Source organism: Sebastes fasciatus, chromosome 22 (assembly GCF_043250625.1).
Source record: "Sebastes fasciatus isolate fSebFas1 chromosome 22, fSebFas1.pri, whole genome shotgun sequence".
NCBI lineage: Eukaryota > Metazoa > Chordata > Actinopteri > Perciformes > Sebastidae > Sebastes > Sebastes fasciatus.
The window spans coordinates 20,899,321-20,918,765 of NC_133816.1; the positions used below are offsets into that span (position 1 = coordinate 20,899,321).

Consider the following 19,445-nt stretch of genomic DNA (forward strand, 5'->3'; position numbering starts at 1 on the left):
AATCATGCATTATTAAAAAAAAAAAAAAATTGTGTTACTGGCATTCTTCACTTTTTATTTTTTATTGTTGGCAAACCGAGTATTTTATTGTGAAAGGCTTTGCAGGAAGTGTGGGCCCTGTGTAGGAGTGTCCCAGGGTGCCATAGTGAACATAGTGAATATAGTGAACGCCTTGTATGCGGTTTTCACAGCGAGACGGAGCTGAACCAACAGAATCAGACGCACCGGTGACAGCAGCAGGGCCCGTTATTCCGTTCATTCTCTCTCTTCTCTCTAACCGGCTGTTCTCTGGTTCTCTGGTTTACCGTTACCCGAGTCATGGCTCACCGCTCCCCGTGGTCGCTTTGCTTGCTGCTGGCTCTGCTGCTGCCTCTCCAAGGTAATAAACCGCTTTGTCCTGCAACACCTCAACATCATCCACATGTTCTGCGCCTTTTGTGCCGCACTTTGATTCTGCAGGCCGAGTAATGGTTCATCCACCGGCCTGCAAGATAGACATGAAAAAACACACCTTTTATTACATGTGCATGCAGAATAATACATCTTTTATTATACATACTATATATATTATAGATTTTTATTATTGAAGCACTTATTGTGGCTCCATTTGCTCCACATAACCTAATAGATTCAGTAATTACACATTCAATTATTCTATAGAATTTGTAACAGCAGTAATTTTAGTTATTAATATAATAGAATATAATAGAATATAATGTTAATTCTTAAAGATCAAAGTGATGTGGCACCACCCATAGTTTCCTCTCTGTTAAAAAAAGATTATTACATGTGCATACAGAATAATACATCTTTTATTATACATACTATATATATTATAATATATTGTATTATTGAAGCAGTTATTATGGCTTCCATTTGCTCCACATAACCTAATAGATTCAGCAATAATTACACATTAAATGATTCTATAGAATTTGTAATAGTAGATCCAGTAATTTTAGTTATTAACATATAATATAATATAATATATATAATATAATATAATATAATTTTTAAAGATCAAAGTGATGTGGCACCACCCACAGTTTCCTCTCTGTCTGTCTGTCTGTCTGCAGCTGCACATGCTATTCTGACAATGATGTCACCTGCATGCACTGATGATTAATATGAAAAGTTAGTCACTTTAAAAGGTGAATATTTTAAAAGCAGCTAGATGATTTCATTCTGTGTCACCGTATAGCACGTGTCCTCACACCCCAGTTATCTCCATCACCACCATTACACAGACAGACCATGCATGTATTAGTATGAGATCCAGACTACCAGGTGCAGAGGAGCTCCTGACATTTGATTGCACTGTATATGAGGATCAGATTTCTTTCAAAAGGTCTGCATGATAGATTTTTATAAGGTGTACTGACTGCAAAGCTGCAGTGGTCGGCTAGTTAATGCAATGCTACGAGGGGAAATTATGCAAATGAGATGCAAATTAGGTGAATTGATTTTGGCTCGCCAAGCCGGGGGGGGGGTTGGGTTTAGGTATGCATAAGATTTAAAACGGTAGTTATGTTATGGTTGATTTTAAAGTCAGTAGGTCAAGATTAGGTGTTGGTAAGGATTGAATGTAGGCGGAACTTCCGTCTCTGCCCATACCTGCTGCTGTGATTTATCCCCTGATAATGCACCAGATTTGACTGTTATCAGGCCGTTAAATAGGCGTTATCAGTCGCTATGAGCACCATAGATTTGTTTTATTATTTTCTTTTAACGAAAGGTGCCGCCCTAGGCGACCGCCTATTTGACCTACTCCTTAAGCCGGCCCTGTCTGGATTCATATATGGAGCACATATATATCCAATAGCAATATTTATATAATTATCTGACGGACACTTTGTGCAATAATCTGGCAAAACTTTCATCTCATCAATATACATATTGTATTTTTATATTTAATATTGTATTGTCTTTTATATTTTTTATATTTATCTCTTTTTTTATTGTATTATCTTTTCATTAGCACCTATGGGATTGTCACAATCTAATTTCGTTGTACTACACAATGACAATAAAGGGCTTGAATCTTGAATCCAATACCAGTGCTCTCTTTCTCCGCTAATTTAAAGTCAGTATACCTCGCTGTGTGGAGGTCATTGGAATCTTTTCAACCTACAGTACGGTAACATGTGGCCAGGGATTGCTGTTTGTTGACCTAAATACTAAGGAAGCTGTATTAGTGTGGATAAGTCACATCTGGCCGATACCCTATGATGTGGGTGGGGCGGCTTGGTGGATGAGACAGGAGACCAAATTTTTTCGTCACAGACCAACATTAACATTTAAAAAAACAAACTGTAATCACAAGGTAATATCAATTTTATTTTATTTTAAATCACTAATTTGCCTCAGGGGGCTTTACAATCTGTACAGGTGTAGTTGCATGTGCCGAGTCATACCTTAAAAGGTACTATACAGTCCGTAACAATTAACATGTATTAATTGCTTTGTATTGCCATTGTGTGAACAGATTGTAATGTTAAAAACTGAGACCCTCCTCCGACTTTCTCGCTTGCCTATAACAGCCTGTGGACTGATTTCTATGTGAAGGACTCGGGACGGTTTTGCTTCGTAACGTTAGCTGATGAAGTAATTTGGAAATGGCAAGCTAGTTAGTATCATGGATATTGGACATTACAGATAGTAACAGTGATATATGATGTAATGTAATGTCACGTCACTGTTTTAACTAAGTAGTTTTGTTGCCTAAACCTAACAAAGTCGATTTTTTCCGAAGCCTAACTAAGTAGTTTTGTTGCCCTAGAGATAGATATTAGGGGTAGATATTCAAATAGTTCCTATTGGGGTTTTTTTTTAGAACAAAAATTCAAACTCCAATGTTTCCTGTCTGTCTCTACTGTCAGCTATTGAATAAAGGAAAAAATAACAAACAAATAATGAAGAGGAGCAGTTTAAAATCTGCCCTATCATGGATAGGAAGCCAAAACAGGAAGGCTGGACTGAAGTTATAAGATAAGATAAGAATTGATTTCCAGGGAGGAAATTAGATGTGACTGCAGAGCAAGAAAAAGACCAGATTCGAAAAATAGATAGAAAGGGATAAAGCAGCAACTATAGCATGAATCACAATTAGATGGAGTGTATACGTTTTATTGTTTACCCTTTAATTTAGGAAATCTTCATGTTATTCATTAACACTGCATAAATACAAATTTCTGTTTATATATTTTTTTATTTATTTTTATTTATATTAAATGTACGTCTTGGCAAAGGAATTGGTACTATATGGTATGAGGTATAACTGTATGACTAAAGAAGATTCATTTGTTGGTGTATGATTCATCATTTAAATTGGTCACATTTTGTTTTACGAAGTTAGGAAAGCAATGTTTAAGTCAAGCCTAATTTTGTCTTACACATAACAGCATGATCCCAGTCACTTCCACACAGCGAGGCATGCAGCTTACTAATTAAACACTGGTATTGAATCGGTACTCGGTATCGGCCGACACCCAAAGTCCAGGTATCGCTATTGGGACTGAAAGGCCCAATTCCATCCTCCCGTGCAACGCCGTTTTGTGTTCGTCATGGAACACGCTCCAATGTCAGTTTCGTGCGACTACCGGTAAAAACATTTACTCGTAAACTGCTCAAACTGATAGATATTTAATTTATTCTATTTTATTGTCATACAAACGTCAACAATATAACGTAAATAGATTGTATTTAGGATCAAATATACCCTTGTTAAAGTCTAGAATATACAGTATATATATACAACATATATTGTTATTTTTTACAACCCCGTAATTTATTATATCTTCAACTGTGCAATACTGACTTAACAGTACAATAATTTAGCGCATTCATTCAGCTGTGCAATAATCTGGTTTACTGTAGCATTAACACTGCATTTATTTATACAGTACATTTAAACTAATATTCTTATTTTACAACATTCTTGAATTTTTATAAATGCGTGCATTTATATAATTTGCATAGATCCTATTTTTCAGCAGTATTATTTGCACTGCTGTTATTTATATTTTCTCTATTATATATATTTATATTTATATTCTAGAAAGGGAGAAAAACAGACCTCAATTTCCCCCCCGGGGATCAATAAAGTATTTCTGATTCTGATATTTATTTCCTTGCTAAAGAGAGGGAAGTTCGTCCCAAAGTGGCTGCTGTATTTCTACCCTCCACGTTAATGAAGGAGCTTCATTCAGCTGTGAGTGTGACTACAAACGGAGTTCACTCCATTACGGAGTGGGAGGGTGGAGGGGCCGGATTGGAAATGGGCCAAAATGTCGGATCGGTGTACCTGAAACTTAAAACCAAGTCTGAACCCTCAAACAGACCTTTGAGGAAATGAGGACCGGCCAAAATGTCCTCACTCTGAAGGTCTAAAACTCAAATTGGTCCCCACAAAGGCAGATAAACAAACACACACACACACACACACACACACACCATTTGCTTGTTTGTGAGTGGCAGCCAATGAGGTTAGCTACTGTTTGTTTGTCTCTGATTCTTTTGTGTACCAGTCTGGTAAATGATCTCTGTTCTGCAATCCAGGCAACAAACAGTGCGGATTAGTGCACTATGGGCCCAGTTTGGCACCAGGGACGGGCGTTTTGTATGTATGTATGCGTGTGTGTGTGTGTGTGTGTGTGTGACACAGTAACACCAGCAGGGCCTGGAAAACTAATCACCTCCACAAAAAAAAGCTTAAATCAAAAGAGACCAGCTTCAACATTCCTAAAGTATGTGTTGAATCCTTTTTGGTTTTATGTGTCAGATTGAGTAATGTGTCCTCTGTCCTTCTCTCTGTCCTCTCTGGACTGTAGTCCTCTCTCAGGACTTTGACCTGTCTGATGCTCTGGGTGATGATGACAGTAAACCAGGTAAGCACAATAGAACACTGTTCACCTGTTTAAATGTTAAAGTCCTGTATGTGTGTAGTTTGCAAGACCCTTACAGCGTGGACACACCAGGAACGTCAGTGGCGCGTGGCGGCTGCGTTACCTGTTTTTTTTTATTTCGGCGTCCGTGTTAACAGGTTAGAGCAGCCACACTGCCTGTGTGAGACGCGCGTCTACATTACTACAGTTTCAATGTCTAGACATCTGTAGAATATGTTACGGAGATGAAAAAAAAGTAAAGACTTATTTTTAAATCAACACTTCCTGCTTTTATTTCAAAATAAAAGCCCTCAAGCGTTTTTTTCTGTGGACAGAATTCCTTAATTTGTTAACACAAGGCTTTTATTCTGAAATATGTGCCAGACAGTGTTGTAGAACATGCAGTGACTTGGAAACCTCCATGAATGAATAAAGTACGGCGTTTTAATTGTGGATTATTACTATTATAATGGCTGCCTGGAACAGTGAGAAAAATACACCCTGAAATCAAAAACAAAATGTGTAGCACGCATTGAAAAAAGTTCAGCAAAGACGTTAAGTACAATACAATATCCACTTATGAATGACAGCAAGTAAAAACTTTTATATGACATGATGCATAAATTTAATACATAATTTATCCTCCACAACAGCGACCCCTGCTCCTAAGCTGCCCAAGCCAGCAGCACCAGGTGGAGGAACAGGAGGAGGTAAGAAGCAACACAACTATTAATCCAATCATCATTTAATTCTATTATAATAACTATATAATATGATGTAAATACAACACCAGCTTAACCAGGAACAGTGACAGCACGTTGCAGGTCAGGTGTTTCAGCATAAGTTACCATGGCGATCTACCTTCGGTAAGAAGTGAACCACCGTCGTAGGACTGAAAACCCTGAAGTTACCTCGCTAACCACAAATCCTGCTTCGTAGTACAGTCCTCTGGTCTAGACCGTACGCTGTAATTTAGAGACCCAGCAAGAGATCCCCCATGAGCATGCACTAGGTATGATTCCCCTTTAACGGGTAGAAACCTTGGGCAGAACCAGACCTGTTATAATACTGTTTTCCAGGAAGTATTTTAGGTAAAACTTCATTTTACAGGTCCGAAAATTTCATGGTAATTAGGTAATAATTAGCAAGTAGGCTATTTGAAATTTCTTTGGAATTACTGCCCCCAAAATTTACCTCAAAATTTATTAAAAATTACTTTATTATAAACATGATTTAATAATTATATGCTAAAATAGCATGTCTGCAGACATGGAAAAAAAGCATATTAATTAATTTCCTGGAAATGTATTAAATAAATGATCAACTATTGGGATATAATTATTAAATAATGTTTATAATAAAGTCATTTATAATAAACGTTTAGGTAAATATTGGGCTAATTTGGCAGTAATTCCAAAGAAATTTCAAATACTTGCTAATTATCACCTAATTACCATGAAATTTGCGGACCTGTAAAATGAAGTGTTACCGTATTTTACATAGTTTTTTACTGTATTAGCGACACTATTTTCAACTGTAATAACTGTCTAACATTTTGTGTTTTCCACCCCGACTATGACATAGAAACATTTTACAGCGCACTTTTCATAACTGAGGTCACTGGGTCTACAGATTTGTGCTTTCGATGTTCTGTGCAGACTTGAATCTGGATGATTTCTTTGACACCACCACCACGACCACCAAAGCCCCACCCAAGGTCGTGCCTAAAGCCCCCGCAGCTACCAAGGCCCCGCTCAAGCCCAAACCCAAACCAGGTCTTAATTTCTAACTACCCCTGCTTTATAATTTCTACTTTCAGTTTTCTGATCTGCTTCTTTTAATTCTCTGTTAATCTAAATTCAACACTTCCTCTATGTTTACCTGTAGTCCTCCTTCTTTATATGATTACTGCTCTATCGCACTAATTCAGTTCCACTAGATCAGGTGTTAAGCTCCTCAAATGGAATAATGCCTCCATTTACTGGTAGGCTTTTATTGTGAAATACTTGCAGGAAGTGCAGAGTTTAATTTGGGCAGTCGCTTAACAGAACAATAAAATGATTACATGTATGCAACACATAACATTTTGATTGTGTGAAAGCTCCATTATGTACAAGCAGCCTGTTGCAACAGCTAGTCTACTGTATGTGTAGTTTAGCTTGAATGTACGGTGCCTTCAAATGAAACTCGTGTTTTACAACGTGGGAAGTCGTGTACACGATATGCTTGGCGTTCAAGTTGTGAGAACACCGCTGCTAAGCAACGGCAATATTAACATTACTGTTGGCGTCTAGCAAGTGGGTAACATAATGACAGAGGAAAAAGAGGCCGTTGGGAATATCAACATATTCCTCGGACATATTATAAAATTACGAAGAATTACAATATACGACTAAAATGACAATAGATTCACTTATTATGTACCAAAAAATTTACTTCCAAGGCCTCCGCCATTTCTGACAACGTCAACAAACATGTCACAACTCGTAAACACGACCCCATTTGAAGGCACCAGTAGGTCAGGAGTTATGCTATAAATAATCGTTGAATTATTAATGAGGTACCAGACGAACACCTTATATCGTATGTTAGCTAGTTCACATAGACTGTATATATATATATATATATATATATATATATATATATATATATATAAAGATGGCCGACTGGTCTGGATGACTTCCTCCCACTGTACAAAAGTGAAGCCAAAATATCCCGGGCCTAAAATGGCTCTTTTGATAGTATAGGTTGCTGACCCCTGGTATAGACATAAAGATCTTCTTTTATATACAGTTAATCTTTATATGTACAGATCTTTATATTCGAAACAGACAATCACGGTTTATAGAAAGTTAAAGTTACATCTCACCCCCTTTTTTATAGCATCACATAACTAATTAAAACCAAACTGATCAGAAAAATTTATACTTGAACAAACATCAGCGTGATAAGAACTACCTAAAATGACAGAAATCCTCTTTGGGAAAAATGTATTTGACGTGTACTTTAACTTTTTAGTTTGGCTCATCCGCTAACACAAAGGGGGGCGGGGTTTATGACCATTACTGCAGCCAGCCACCAGGGGGCGATCCAGATGTTTTGGCTTCACTTTTAGGGATCTGTCATGTCGTCCATCTTTATATAAATTTAGCTACAGCATACATTATTTTATTGATTAAAGAGTCTTGTAGTTCTTTAATTTCAGTCATTATTACCCTCTGAGTTTATTTGTTGTAATGTTTTTTTAGACTCCTGCTTTTGCTCTTTACTTTTGCACTAACGTTGATCACCGACCTTTTGACCTCTACAGCTGCCGATGACTTTGACCTGTCTGACGCCTTGGACCCCAACAATGACATTGGTGGCAAGGATAAGAACAAGGGTCAGGGAGGTGGGTGGGAGTGTCTACCGTCGGATTAGTATTCGTAGCTAACACTTCATGTGGAATTAAAGCCGCTATGTGTAGAATATGAACATTTCAGAATCTGTCTAAAAACCTGTGACGTCAGAATAGTTTAATGATATCACATACAAGTTCTACACGTAGCGGCTTTAATAGCTAGTAAGTCATTATCTGTGGTTTGTCAGTGAGTATATTTAAGGTTGGCTGGGCATTTTAAATTAATTTGAGTGTTGGTACCAGATTATAAAGAACCCCCCCGCCTTCAATAAATATACTGTAGCCCAACCGATCCACTCATCCACACTGGGACTTGTTACGTAACACCTGTGTCTCCATTCAAGTTCTCCCAACTCGTCCACATGTCACACCCTTCTAAAATTAAGTTATTTAGTATCCAGATATCATGGGGGAAATTCTAACAAAATTGGATAACACTTAATTTTACTGCAAATTTCATGGTAATTGGGTGAATTTAGGGTGAAAGGAGAAATTTCAAATATGTTACTTGCTAATTATCACCTAATTACCATTGAATATTACGTCCTAACTTTACGAGGAAAAAAGTCGTAATATTACGAGAAGTAAGTCCTATCTTTACGAGAAAAAAAGTCGCAATATTACAAGAATAAAGCCATAACTTCATGAGAAAAAAAGAAAATAACACTTAAAATTACTACTTTATAATATTACGACTTTTTTTCTCGTAAACCTTTGACTTTATTTTCATAATATGACTGCTCCGGAGCCGCAGACTGCTGACCCCTGGTCTAAACAATCCACGAAAATCTACTTCTGAAAACATTTAAAGTGAGAAACAGGCGATGCCGCGGCTTAATCCTGTTTCATTTTATAAACTAGATCGCCTAGTTTGACAGCTCGGTCCAAGTTTTGTGAGCCAGACGTGTCGCACTGGACGGACTGTGATATAAGTACTTACGCAGTAGATAAACTTTAGACAGTTGCTTCACCATCTGCACAATTGAACCCTCAGTCTGCTTGAATAAGTACTCCGTTGTTGAGTGCTACAGAAGAACTAAATAACACTCTTCCATGTCAAGAGAGGGAGCTCATTGTTTTCATCTGTTTGCTCATCATCCCCTCCCACTCTGCTGATAGAGCAACACTGTCCTTTGCATGCTATTTCTGCATTTCTGAGTTTTCTTTGAGGTTAACTGCTGAAGACCAAAATTAGTTTAAAGGTTTTATTAGTTGAAGTCCTTCCTCGTATGCTTTTAAACCATTTTATATATTTCATTCTCTGTTTATATTTGTGGGAATGCTGATTCAGCATTCTTCTTCTATTCTTTCATATCTTTTTTGGACTTTAACTACTTCTGCATACTGCATACATTTTGGGTCATGCAGTTCAGCTTTCTACTCCGCTAGTTTTACAATTCAGTTCGGAACCGTGTTTCCAGCAATGCTTTGCAATTAATTTCAGCTGTCAGCATTCCCACACATTTTCAGCAGGAAATGCATTTTGTAGTTCAACTTCTTCTATTTCTTCCGTACGTGTTTTTAGACTTCAACTACTTCTGCATACTTTGAGCTACAGAAACCGTTCAACTATCAAAATATTCAGCCCTTTAAGGACATTAATGCTACGACTTTTCTTGTTTTCTACTATTTATACTTTGTAAAAATAAGGCGCAATGTGTAGGATTTGGTGGCATCTAGCGGTGAGGTTGCACATTGCAACCGACTGAAACTTCTCCCGTGTGCCAAGCGTGTAGGAGAACTACGGTGGCCGACGTGAAAATGCAAAGGCTCTCTCTCTAGAAGCAATATCCTGTACCTTTAAGCAGCTTCTTTTAAGCGATAGTTTATCATGTAGTGACTGCGTTCATCCTCAGTGTGGTGACTATCTGTCTCCTCTTTCAGGTGCTGGATTTTCTGACGATGATCTGCGGGATGTTGGTAAAGACGACACCTACAAACCCGACAAAGGCAAAGGTAATGTAGGAATCTGTGCACTCAAATAGTTTTATGATTTAAAAGGGGGAATTATTATTGTCAGCCTGTATGCATTCAAAACATGCAGGGACTTTTCCCAACAGTAACGTCTGCACCTTTATAGAAAACCCATGCTCCGTAGCTGAGGAATTTAACCCTGCTGTTATTCTGTGTTCCCACAGGTGGACGTCCGATTGACGACGATGAAATGAATCGACGATCAAATGACGACAACGGGGGTGGGTTTATTCTGTCCATAGAGTGTTTGTTCATAAATGCACGTCTTGTGTGTTTGTCTGCCGGACTCTAATGTATGTATACCTGTGTGTGTGTGTGTGTGTTTGCAGAGACCACAGCAGAAGTGGGCACCATTGCAGGGATTGTTAGTGCGGTTGCCATGGCGCTGGTGGGCGCAATCACCAGCTACGTCTCCTACCAGAAGAAGAAGCTGTGCTTCGGTATACAACGTAAGTGATTTTACTTTTTTGTACGGCTAAAATGACAATACTAAAACTAGTTCCCCTTAGCTCCACAGAGCTATTTGGCCTCTTTCAGCTCATTGTTTTACTGTTTTGGTTCACCTCCATCAACCTGGATTTCAGGTGAGTGATGGGGACAAGGAGGAAACGTCCGAGGGCATCTGGTGGATGGATGGAAAATGTCAATGAAGGGGCTTTGTAGCAGTACATACAGTTGCAGTAGTGGTAGCAGCAGTGGCTCAGTACTTGTACTTGTTGATGCTCACTAAGATGTGTTGTTGTGTCGTGACAGAGAGCCTGAATACCGACATGGTGAAGGCTGAGAACCCCGAGGCCGTGGTGGCTACAGAACCACAAGGTAAACACATCTCTACTAATACTAACGCCCTGTTTTCTTCCTTTTCAATAATAAGAAGCTATTAATACAACATTTAAAAAGCTTGTTGACATTACACTCACTGCATACTACTAGCTGATATGAGGCCTGTACTACGAAGCAGGATTTGGCGTTAGCGAGGTAACTTCAGGGTTAACCCTTCAGGATTTTCCGTACTATGAAGCTGGTTCACTTCTTACCATGGTAGATCGCCATGGTAACTGATGCTGAACGGCTAACCCGCTCCGGAGTTATGTTCCAGATAAAAGATCAACTCGTATAAAAGCACCTCCTACTGAACAATCAGAGCTCAGTGCGGGGATCGTATGATAATATCACACAAATATGAAGAAGTTACCGTCATAATCCAGACTAAAAACAACACAGTTTAAACTGACAGATGCAGGAAGGACATCTGGATTTATGCTGTGGGTGTTTACCGCTTTGAATTATGTTTTCTATTTATACTTTTTTACTTCCTCTTGAGTCCGTTTCACACCGCCGGAGACGGGGACGCAGCATTCACACATTGGGAGTTTTTTCTTTTGCCAGCTGTTCTTCCTGCATTTGGCAGCTTCAACTGTGTTACTTTTAGTCTGGATTAAGTGTTTAACTTCTTCGTATGTGTCTAATATAGTTCACTCTTCCTTTGTAAAAAGTGCCGCTCTGCTTGTCTGTCTGTAAGTCAGTAGTCTTGTTCATGTCTGTGATTGGTTATAAACTGCAAACACCTCCCCGTTCATGTGAACGCGCTCACAGCCAGACTGAGAAACCCTGGTTTGACTTACTGAGTTGATAACCAGCATCGTAGGACCGCTTAGCGTGATCTCGTTTGTTAGAGTTAGTGAAGCCAGATAATGAGAAGATACCCTGGAGATGTTGAACTCGCTTCGTAGTACAGGCCTCTGGTCTAATGTCTCTTGTAATATCTGATAGAGATGATCTGTGTGTAAACTACTGTCTGTTTTTATTTTGCCTCTGCAGTCCAACAGACTCTTCTGGAGCCGCCCAACGCTGAACCTCCCACTGAAGAGAATGCTGTGTAACACACTTACACACCACACACACACTTACACACCACACCACACACGTTCTTTCCCAAACACCCCCCCACCTCTCCCTGCACACACACACAGTTATGCTACAGGATAGACCTCTAGTCTATTGTGCAGCATGTCCTCGTTGATCCTGCAGCTCTGTGCTGTAACCGTCGGGGTGTTGCAGTCCGTCTGCGCTGAATGTGAACCAGATCGTTTTGTTAATTCTCTGCTGTAAACATGGCCGACAGTGTACTCGAACTTTGCCAAAATGTATGTGTATATAGTTATTTATTGTTTACTGTTTGAACACCACTAACAATGTTGGTTTATCCAGCCTTCAGCATGTTATGATTCCTCTGCTGTGAGCTGGGGCTTTAGTTGTAGCATTTTGAGCTCCGGACACAGTGAAGGAATAATGGAAAGAAAAATACAAAAAGCGGTTAATCTTATTATACATTGGAGGAAGAAACTCCTCTATGGGTGTGTGTCGAGCTTCTTTGAGTTCACAGGTAGTCAGGCGGATTAGTTTACTTGGTAACACTTCATTTAAAGGGTCCGCAAATTTCATAATTAGGTGATAATTAGCAAGTATTTGAAATTTCTTTGGAATTACTGGGAAATTACCCCAATATTTACCTCAAAATGTATCTTTTTTTTAATGATAAACATTATTTAATAATTATATTTCGCTATTTCCCAATAGCTTGTAATTTATTTAAGTGAATTGATATGCTTTATTTACATGTCTGCTGGTAAATAGATGATAATTAGCATCTTTGAAATTTCTTAAAAAAACTCCCTGAGTCATGACTTTAGCTACCAGGTTACATTTGTGTAGACAATAGTTTAATTTAACCAAATTTAATTTAATTTAAAATTGAATTAAATTAAATTAAATTAAATTAAATTAATTTATTTTAAATTAAATCGATTTAAATTCAATTTAATTAGTTTTCCACCTCCAATGAAAAGCAGCGCACAGCCCTATTTTAACCATTATATGCTATTTTAGCATATAATTATTAAATTATGTTTATAATAAAGTAATTTTTGATACATTTTTAGGTAAATATTGGGGTATTTTGCAGTAATTCCAAAGAAATTTAAAATTATTACCTAATTACCATGAAATTTGCGGACCTGTAAAATGAAGTGTTACCGTTTACTGATTGATTACAGTTAAAGCAGGATTAAGGCGTGAACCAGGGAGTGAGACACACCCAGCGTTTCTTCTTCTTTTCTTTTTAGATGAATGAAAGTTTTAGCAATCAGCAATATCTCATTTCCTGACGACTCTGAATGAAACACAGTAGTTTCCCCCTTTTTAACCGAATATTCGTCGTAGTCTTAGATGTTTTAGATTTTCTTTTGTTGTTGATGCACGATGATGGAAATCTAAACTGGAACAACACTGTACAGAATTCACGACTTGGAGGTCTGTCTTTGCTCTCCGCAGATGAGAGCAGAGAGTGAACGTTTTGAAAAATATTCCCCAGATTTCTGTTAATTCAAAGCCCTAGTGTAGCAACTGATTATGTAATCAAAATGTTGTGATGAAATGTGGTCAGATAAGGTAGTCAGTAGCCAGTTAGCGTTCATACTTCATAGAGGAAGTAATACGTTAAACGCTCGTACTCATAGAACTCAAGTTACATCACGTAACTAGAAGGTGACAGACATCCGCCAAGGCCGTTTCCATAAAAATAATGTGTGTATCCGCTCCAAAATTGAATCGGTTCTTCCTTAGCCCATGCTACACCCTTCCACCAAATTTCATGAAAATCGGTCTTGTAGTTTTTCTGTAATCCTGCTGACACACACAGGCAGAGATAATAACAATAATGTTGACTAACAATATGAATTTATTCCTATAACATGTGATTTTTTTTATCTAATTTGTTACGTTTACTATAATACCATTATGATGTGATAATCAGTGATTATGATGCTATTAATAATCACTATTAATTGAAGTTTCCCCAAGAAGTTTAACCCACTTGGAACATGTATTACCCTTCAACGGGCTCCACCGTTAGTGGGACATACCTCATAGGTAGCTGCTGTTTACATCATGTGACAGTTACATCATTAGTTGCTACATGCGGCGCCCATGTACACCCTCCTCGTGTTGTCTATCTTGATGTACAAAAGTTGCCTTATTCAGATTTGGATCTTTTTGCAGTTGTGGGGGAAAAATAAGGCGTCCAAACATTTGTGTCTACTTACAACTTGTGACTTTTTATAGTGTAAATAGATTTTTTTTTTTTTTTTAAACTAGCCTTTAACGACAATGCCTAATGAAGGGAGCCTGGCTTGGTTTTTCCAAAGTGGTGATGGTGAAATAATTGTGATGAGAACAAGTTAAAAAGTTAAAGAAGAAAATATGAATAGGGAATGGGAATCGTGGAGCATTCATTGGCGCGCCGCCGTGTTTTGGAGAGTAGTGTACGAAGCTACGTTAGACTGTCTCCGGTCTATTCATCATCAGAAATATATAAAGTATGTGCGAAAGACAAATACCCATATAGACAAAGACAAATGGGCGATATATTGATGATATTAATCCTTACGAATTAGGAGGATCTTGACAGTTTGCCACCCAATTACGGTCACTGATGTGTTTTGGCGTTGGCGAACATCTGTCAGCAGTTCAAAATATGTTAATCTTTGGAGGCCGATGTCCAATTTACAAACGGGCAGTGTTTGACTGTTTGCTATATAAACTACAATTCGGCTTTTGAATCTTTATTCAATGTAAAGTGTTTTGTGTTGGCGTTTAACACGAGCAGTAAACGGCCAGCGGATGGCACGCTTATCCTCCAAAATTGCCCGACTTGCTGTCGGTGACGTCACATTCCCGTTCCCTATTAAGTTCAAAAAGAAAAGTTGGATTAAAGTTCAGGAAATTCAACTCTCACCGCACTCGTAGCATGTAGCATAACAAAAATAATGCTAGCTAAATCAGTTCCACTGCAGTTAGAGCTTAAAAATGCGCAGCGTGTACTTCTCCATCTCTGTTCTTCATTTTGAAAAGTGGATCTTCTTGGATGGGAAGCGATTTGAAAAAGAGAATTAAAAGCTCAGCACTTTGTTTCCCCGGTAAAGCCGGCTGTGTGTGGCGAAGGCTCGTGGACAGGCAGATAAAATGTGTGAAATGTGACTTTTTGTTTGAAGATAACTGCGACATTCAGAAGCTAATATTGTTTTGTGCTATGTTTTGATTGTGTTAGCAGCAGTGAGGTGCCAGTGTGTGCAGAAGAACTCTGATTTTATCCCATGGTGGCCGTTTTAAATTTACATCACTGTGAGAAACTCTACGGGGAAGATGTATAAAAGTAGCATTACGACAACGCAAAAGAGATTTTTGATAGACCAGACAGCCGTTGGCCCAAACATTATGCGTATTCTCGAGGCCTAACAAACACGATAAATGCATTTCCTTCCTCATAAAACAAAAGCTATATACCTATACCAACCTGTATTGCTAAGAAGTGAAAGTCAATTGTTCGTTCCATTGCAACATCAGCGCCTACCGGAAAGCGACTACCGGATGGCAGTAAAACGTCCGCCTACAAAGTGCCGTACGAAAGTAATTTCTATTCTATTGACATGTTCTACCGAAATGGCCTGTGTTGAGCAATAAAATAACACGAAGCAGATTTTCGTTTTGCGTTACTTGCGCGAATACGGCCGCTCAATTGTTTTTTTGGAGTATTTCGCAACTCGCCAATATTTGCCCTAAACAGCCGATGGGAGTTCTCCTTCTGGAAAGGAAGAGGGGCTTTTTTCTACCATCCATCACGACCAAAATAATCACTATTGCTGCCTTGTAGCCCTTTCCTTTTGTTCCGTCTCTGTACAGTACTGACGTTGAGTCGTAGTGCTCCGGGTGCCGACAGACGGCGACAATAAGATTGTCCTCTATTTCTGATTCTCGGTGACGTCAAGAGAATCTCAACGCTGATATGCTTCCGTGACACAGCGACTATTTGCGTCTTTGAACACGCCTTTAGATGATCGGGCAAACACTTTGTCTTCCCTCTTTGGTAGATTTTAAAAATGGCCACAATGGAACAAGATTTGCAAGAGTGTAAAAGTGAGGTATTTGTGAAAGATGCCAGATGTGTGACGTCAGAGAGGAGTTTGTAGTCGGTCGGCACAAAGATGATACATAAAAAACTAGAAGTCTGCTTTAGCTGTGTAGATGAAGTTAGCAGCAGTAGTTAGCTTTAGGATCTTGAATAGTGTCATAACGAGTGCGTTTGGACAGTTGTGATGGTTGTACATATTACCGTGAGCAGTTCTGTGTTTGTAGCAGTGGGTAAGAGCATATTTATGCTAACTATTATACTCTTTTGTGTGTGCGTGTGTGTGTTTACACTCTCCGCCTGCTCTTTTTACACTTTGTACTCGACTTTCCTAATAACTTAGCTTAACCTTTTTGTAGATAGTTATTGCCTCCTTGTTCTGTACTGCCAACGCTTTTGTTGTTTGCCTAAAGAGGTCTCGTGTGTTCCCGAACGAGGTCTGAAATCATTCATGTTTTCTATACTGTCTGATATTTAGTCTGTCTGTCGTTTTATAGCACTGCTCAGAATCTCTGGTGAGAATTATTGAACCCTACGTAATGAATTATCCCTCAATGGCGAATATTGCCGCGTTCACGTCATGGGTGATGGGAAAGATTTACAATTCGGGAATGTTCCCTTAATCAGAAGTTGTGTTGTTGTTGTTTTTTTTACCTCGAATGACGGACTTTAGCTGACGTGAGGCATCTTGCTTTTCCAAGTTTGATATTTCCGAGTTTTCTGAAACTTGTTTCCCCAGTCGCAATTATGAATTGGACCCTTTGCATGGTTCTTGCGCTGGTTTTTACACTCTAGTGCGTAAATCCCCACAATTAGTAACTCCAGCTAGTGCTTAGGACCCACGCATACTTCTTGAAATGTGCTTGACCAGGGATTAATCTGTGTTGACTGGCTTGGTTTGAATCGACAAAAGAAGGGTTGAAGGGATAACCCTGGTCTGACCCTGGTCATTGGTGTGAAAGAGATATTAGTGGTGATTGGATCATTAGTCTTTGGTACCCCCGAGCCAATTTATTCACTTTTAAAAACACACTGCCAACCAGATAGCCAATCTTAGGATGTTAAGTAAGAAGCTAGTAGAAGCCCACACGTGACATGAACGTAGCATAAGCGATGATTGGCAACGACCTGAGTAGTGTCTGATAGAATAGTCTGTATCTACACAGAGGTGAATGCGTGAAGGATTTTTGCTGAGGTTTTTTTGCTGAGGCCGTATATGTGTTGTATGAGCTGTAAATAGCGTTGGCGGTGTGTTACATATCTGACAGGATGCAGCACAGTCCTACATGAATACCGCACCCCTGGTCTCCTCCATGTTGCCTTGGAAAAGCAGCGGTTTCTACCCACAAATCCCTTTGCTCCTTCTCTAACAGTCTTGCTAAGAAGCAATCCAACTACGGGACTACGAGTGGTCGGTAACGAACTGATCTGCTGAACGAGTGCCCTGTCAGCTGTAATTCAAATGGTGCTTCTCTCTTTGCCTTATACCCTGCACAGTCCCACAGGGACGCGCCACAGTATCCACTCAACACCCCCGTAGCTGCACCCGAGCGAGAGCCAACACCCACGGCCTTCAGCTCCTTTGGGTGGTTACCTTTCGGAAGAGCGGTTACGGCACCCAGAGGACTGGAAGGAGGCGGTGTGTTTCGTCGAGCTCGGGCTTGCTGACAGCTGAACTTCACACAAAACGCAAAATAACAAAACCTTTCCGTTTACTGAATGTACTGAATGTCTTAATGTGATATAGCAAAAACCTTGTTGCAAAAATACAAATTCACCAAAGATGTAGCATTGATTGGAGATTGGCTTTGCCTTTTTGGGATTGAATGAAAAAGAAATAATCATGAAGGAAAAGGAATCTAACGTAACCTCACCGTGCAACATTTGAATTGGTTTGATGGTTAAACGAGGACTTGATGGATTAGAGTCCAGCTGATATCTTACAAACAATGTGTGAATGATTTGTTTTTATCGGCACTGTGGATGTTAATACTGCTAAGATTCAGTGTGGACAATTATCCTGGAACACATGTGCCATACTGCTGTTTGGAGCTGGTTACTGGACTGTACAGAACATACAGTGGGGTGGACACTATATGAATAACATCCTAACAGGTGTGTATGACGTTGTGTCCAACCACTGTAATTAAGTCAGGTGTTTGGATAGACTGGTGGAGTGTTCTCTGTATGCAAGAAAGGTCCAAAGAAGCAGCAGTGGTGTCACTGGTTCAGGTTTAGGGAACCATATATCGGTCTGTTTTACAAAGCGTGGCTCAACATAATCAAGGCCGTGAGAATTCACAAGAATGGGACGCACGTGAGGTCACAGTGACCTTTGACCACCAAATTTGAATCAGTTCATGCTTGAGTCCAAGCGGACGTTTGTGCCAAATTTGAAGAAATTCCCTCCAGGCGTTCCTGAGATATCGCGAGAATGGGACGGACGGACAACCCGAAAACTGACCCAAATGTTTAGACAATCCGCGACAATTTCTGATAATGCATTGTAATAATTTAAACATTGCATTATTAGGGCTATCACTTTAAAAAAAACTCTTAAAGTTTGAATGCAACCCAACGCTGTCCGAGATATCTTTTCTTTTAGCTCTCAGTATGGGTCAAGCACCAAAAACATAATTTCCCATAATGCAACTCACTAGCGATAAAATCAGTGATAACAAAAATGTAATCATTGCAAGGCTGCTCGTCCAAATTAACCCTGGATTATACAGCTAGCTCGCTTTGTAAAGTGTCCGTATGGTTATCTGCATTATATGATATGACCTCTGACCTCTCCCGACATGCTGCCACTCTGACTGTCCTCTCCCTGAAGTACACTCTAGTGCCTGTCACCGAGTCGTGCAAAGCCAGCCAAAATCCCTGTTTGAGGATAAAAACCAATGAGCTCTTAATGATTCGATCTTTGAAGGGCTGGCTTTGCAAGGCTACCTGTCACATACAACACATACACACCTACAGTATACTGCTCTCGTACACACTTTGATGCATGCTTTTCTCTACATACTGTAAAACACAGTTACTTGTAGCTTACGATGCGTCTTCCTGACAACTGAATGTTGGACAGTCTTCATTGCTTGAAGTGTAATAGTGAACTCTCTCTCTCTGCTTTCTCTCTTATGATAAGTCTCTGGCAATATGTTACAGGCACTTGTTACTAATATGAACCAATAAATAAAATAAACCATTTAAAAAAAAGACAAGA

General features: G+C 39.2%; 1 protein-coding gene across 2 annotated transcripts; it reads left to right on the top strand.

Annotated features, from left to right (window-relative positions):
- The first annotated feature begins 106 nt into the window (after positions 1-106).
- On the top strand, positions 107-19,438 carry cd99l2 (CD99 molecule-like 2). Of its 2 annotated transcripts, XM_074624014.1 has the most exons (10): positions 107-379; positions 4,830-4,886; positions 5,537-5,593; positions 6,542-6,658; positions 8,194-8,274; positions 10,168-10,239; positions 10,422-10,478; positions 10,587-10,706; positions 11,011-11,076; positions 12,079-19,438. In XM_074624014.1, the coding sequence occupies exons 1-10, from the start codon at positions 319-321 to the stop codon at positions 12,138-12,140; spliced, it is 750 nt and encodes a 249-aa protein (XP_074480115.1). In that variant the 5' UTR covers positions 107-318; the 3' UTR covers positions 12,141-19,438. The 2 variants fall into 2 exon arrangements, with proteins under 2 accessions (XP_074480115.1, XP_074480116.1); XM_074624015.1 differs by lacking the exon at positions 8,194-8,274.
- The last annotated feature ends 7 nt before the right edge of the window (positions 19,439-19,445 follow it).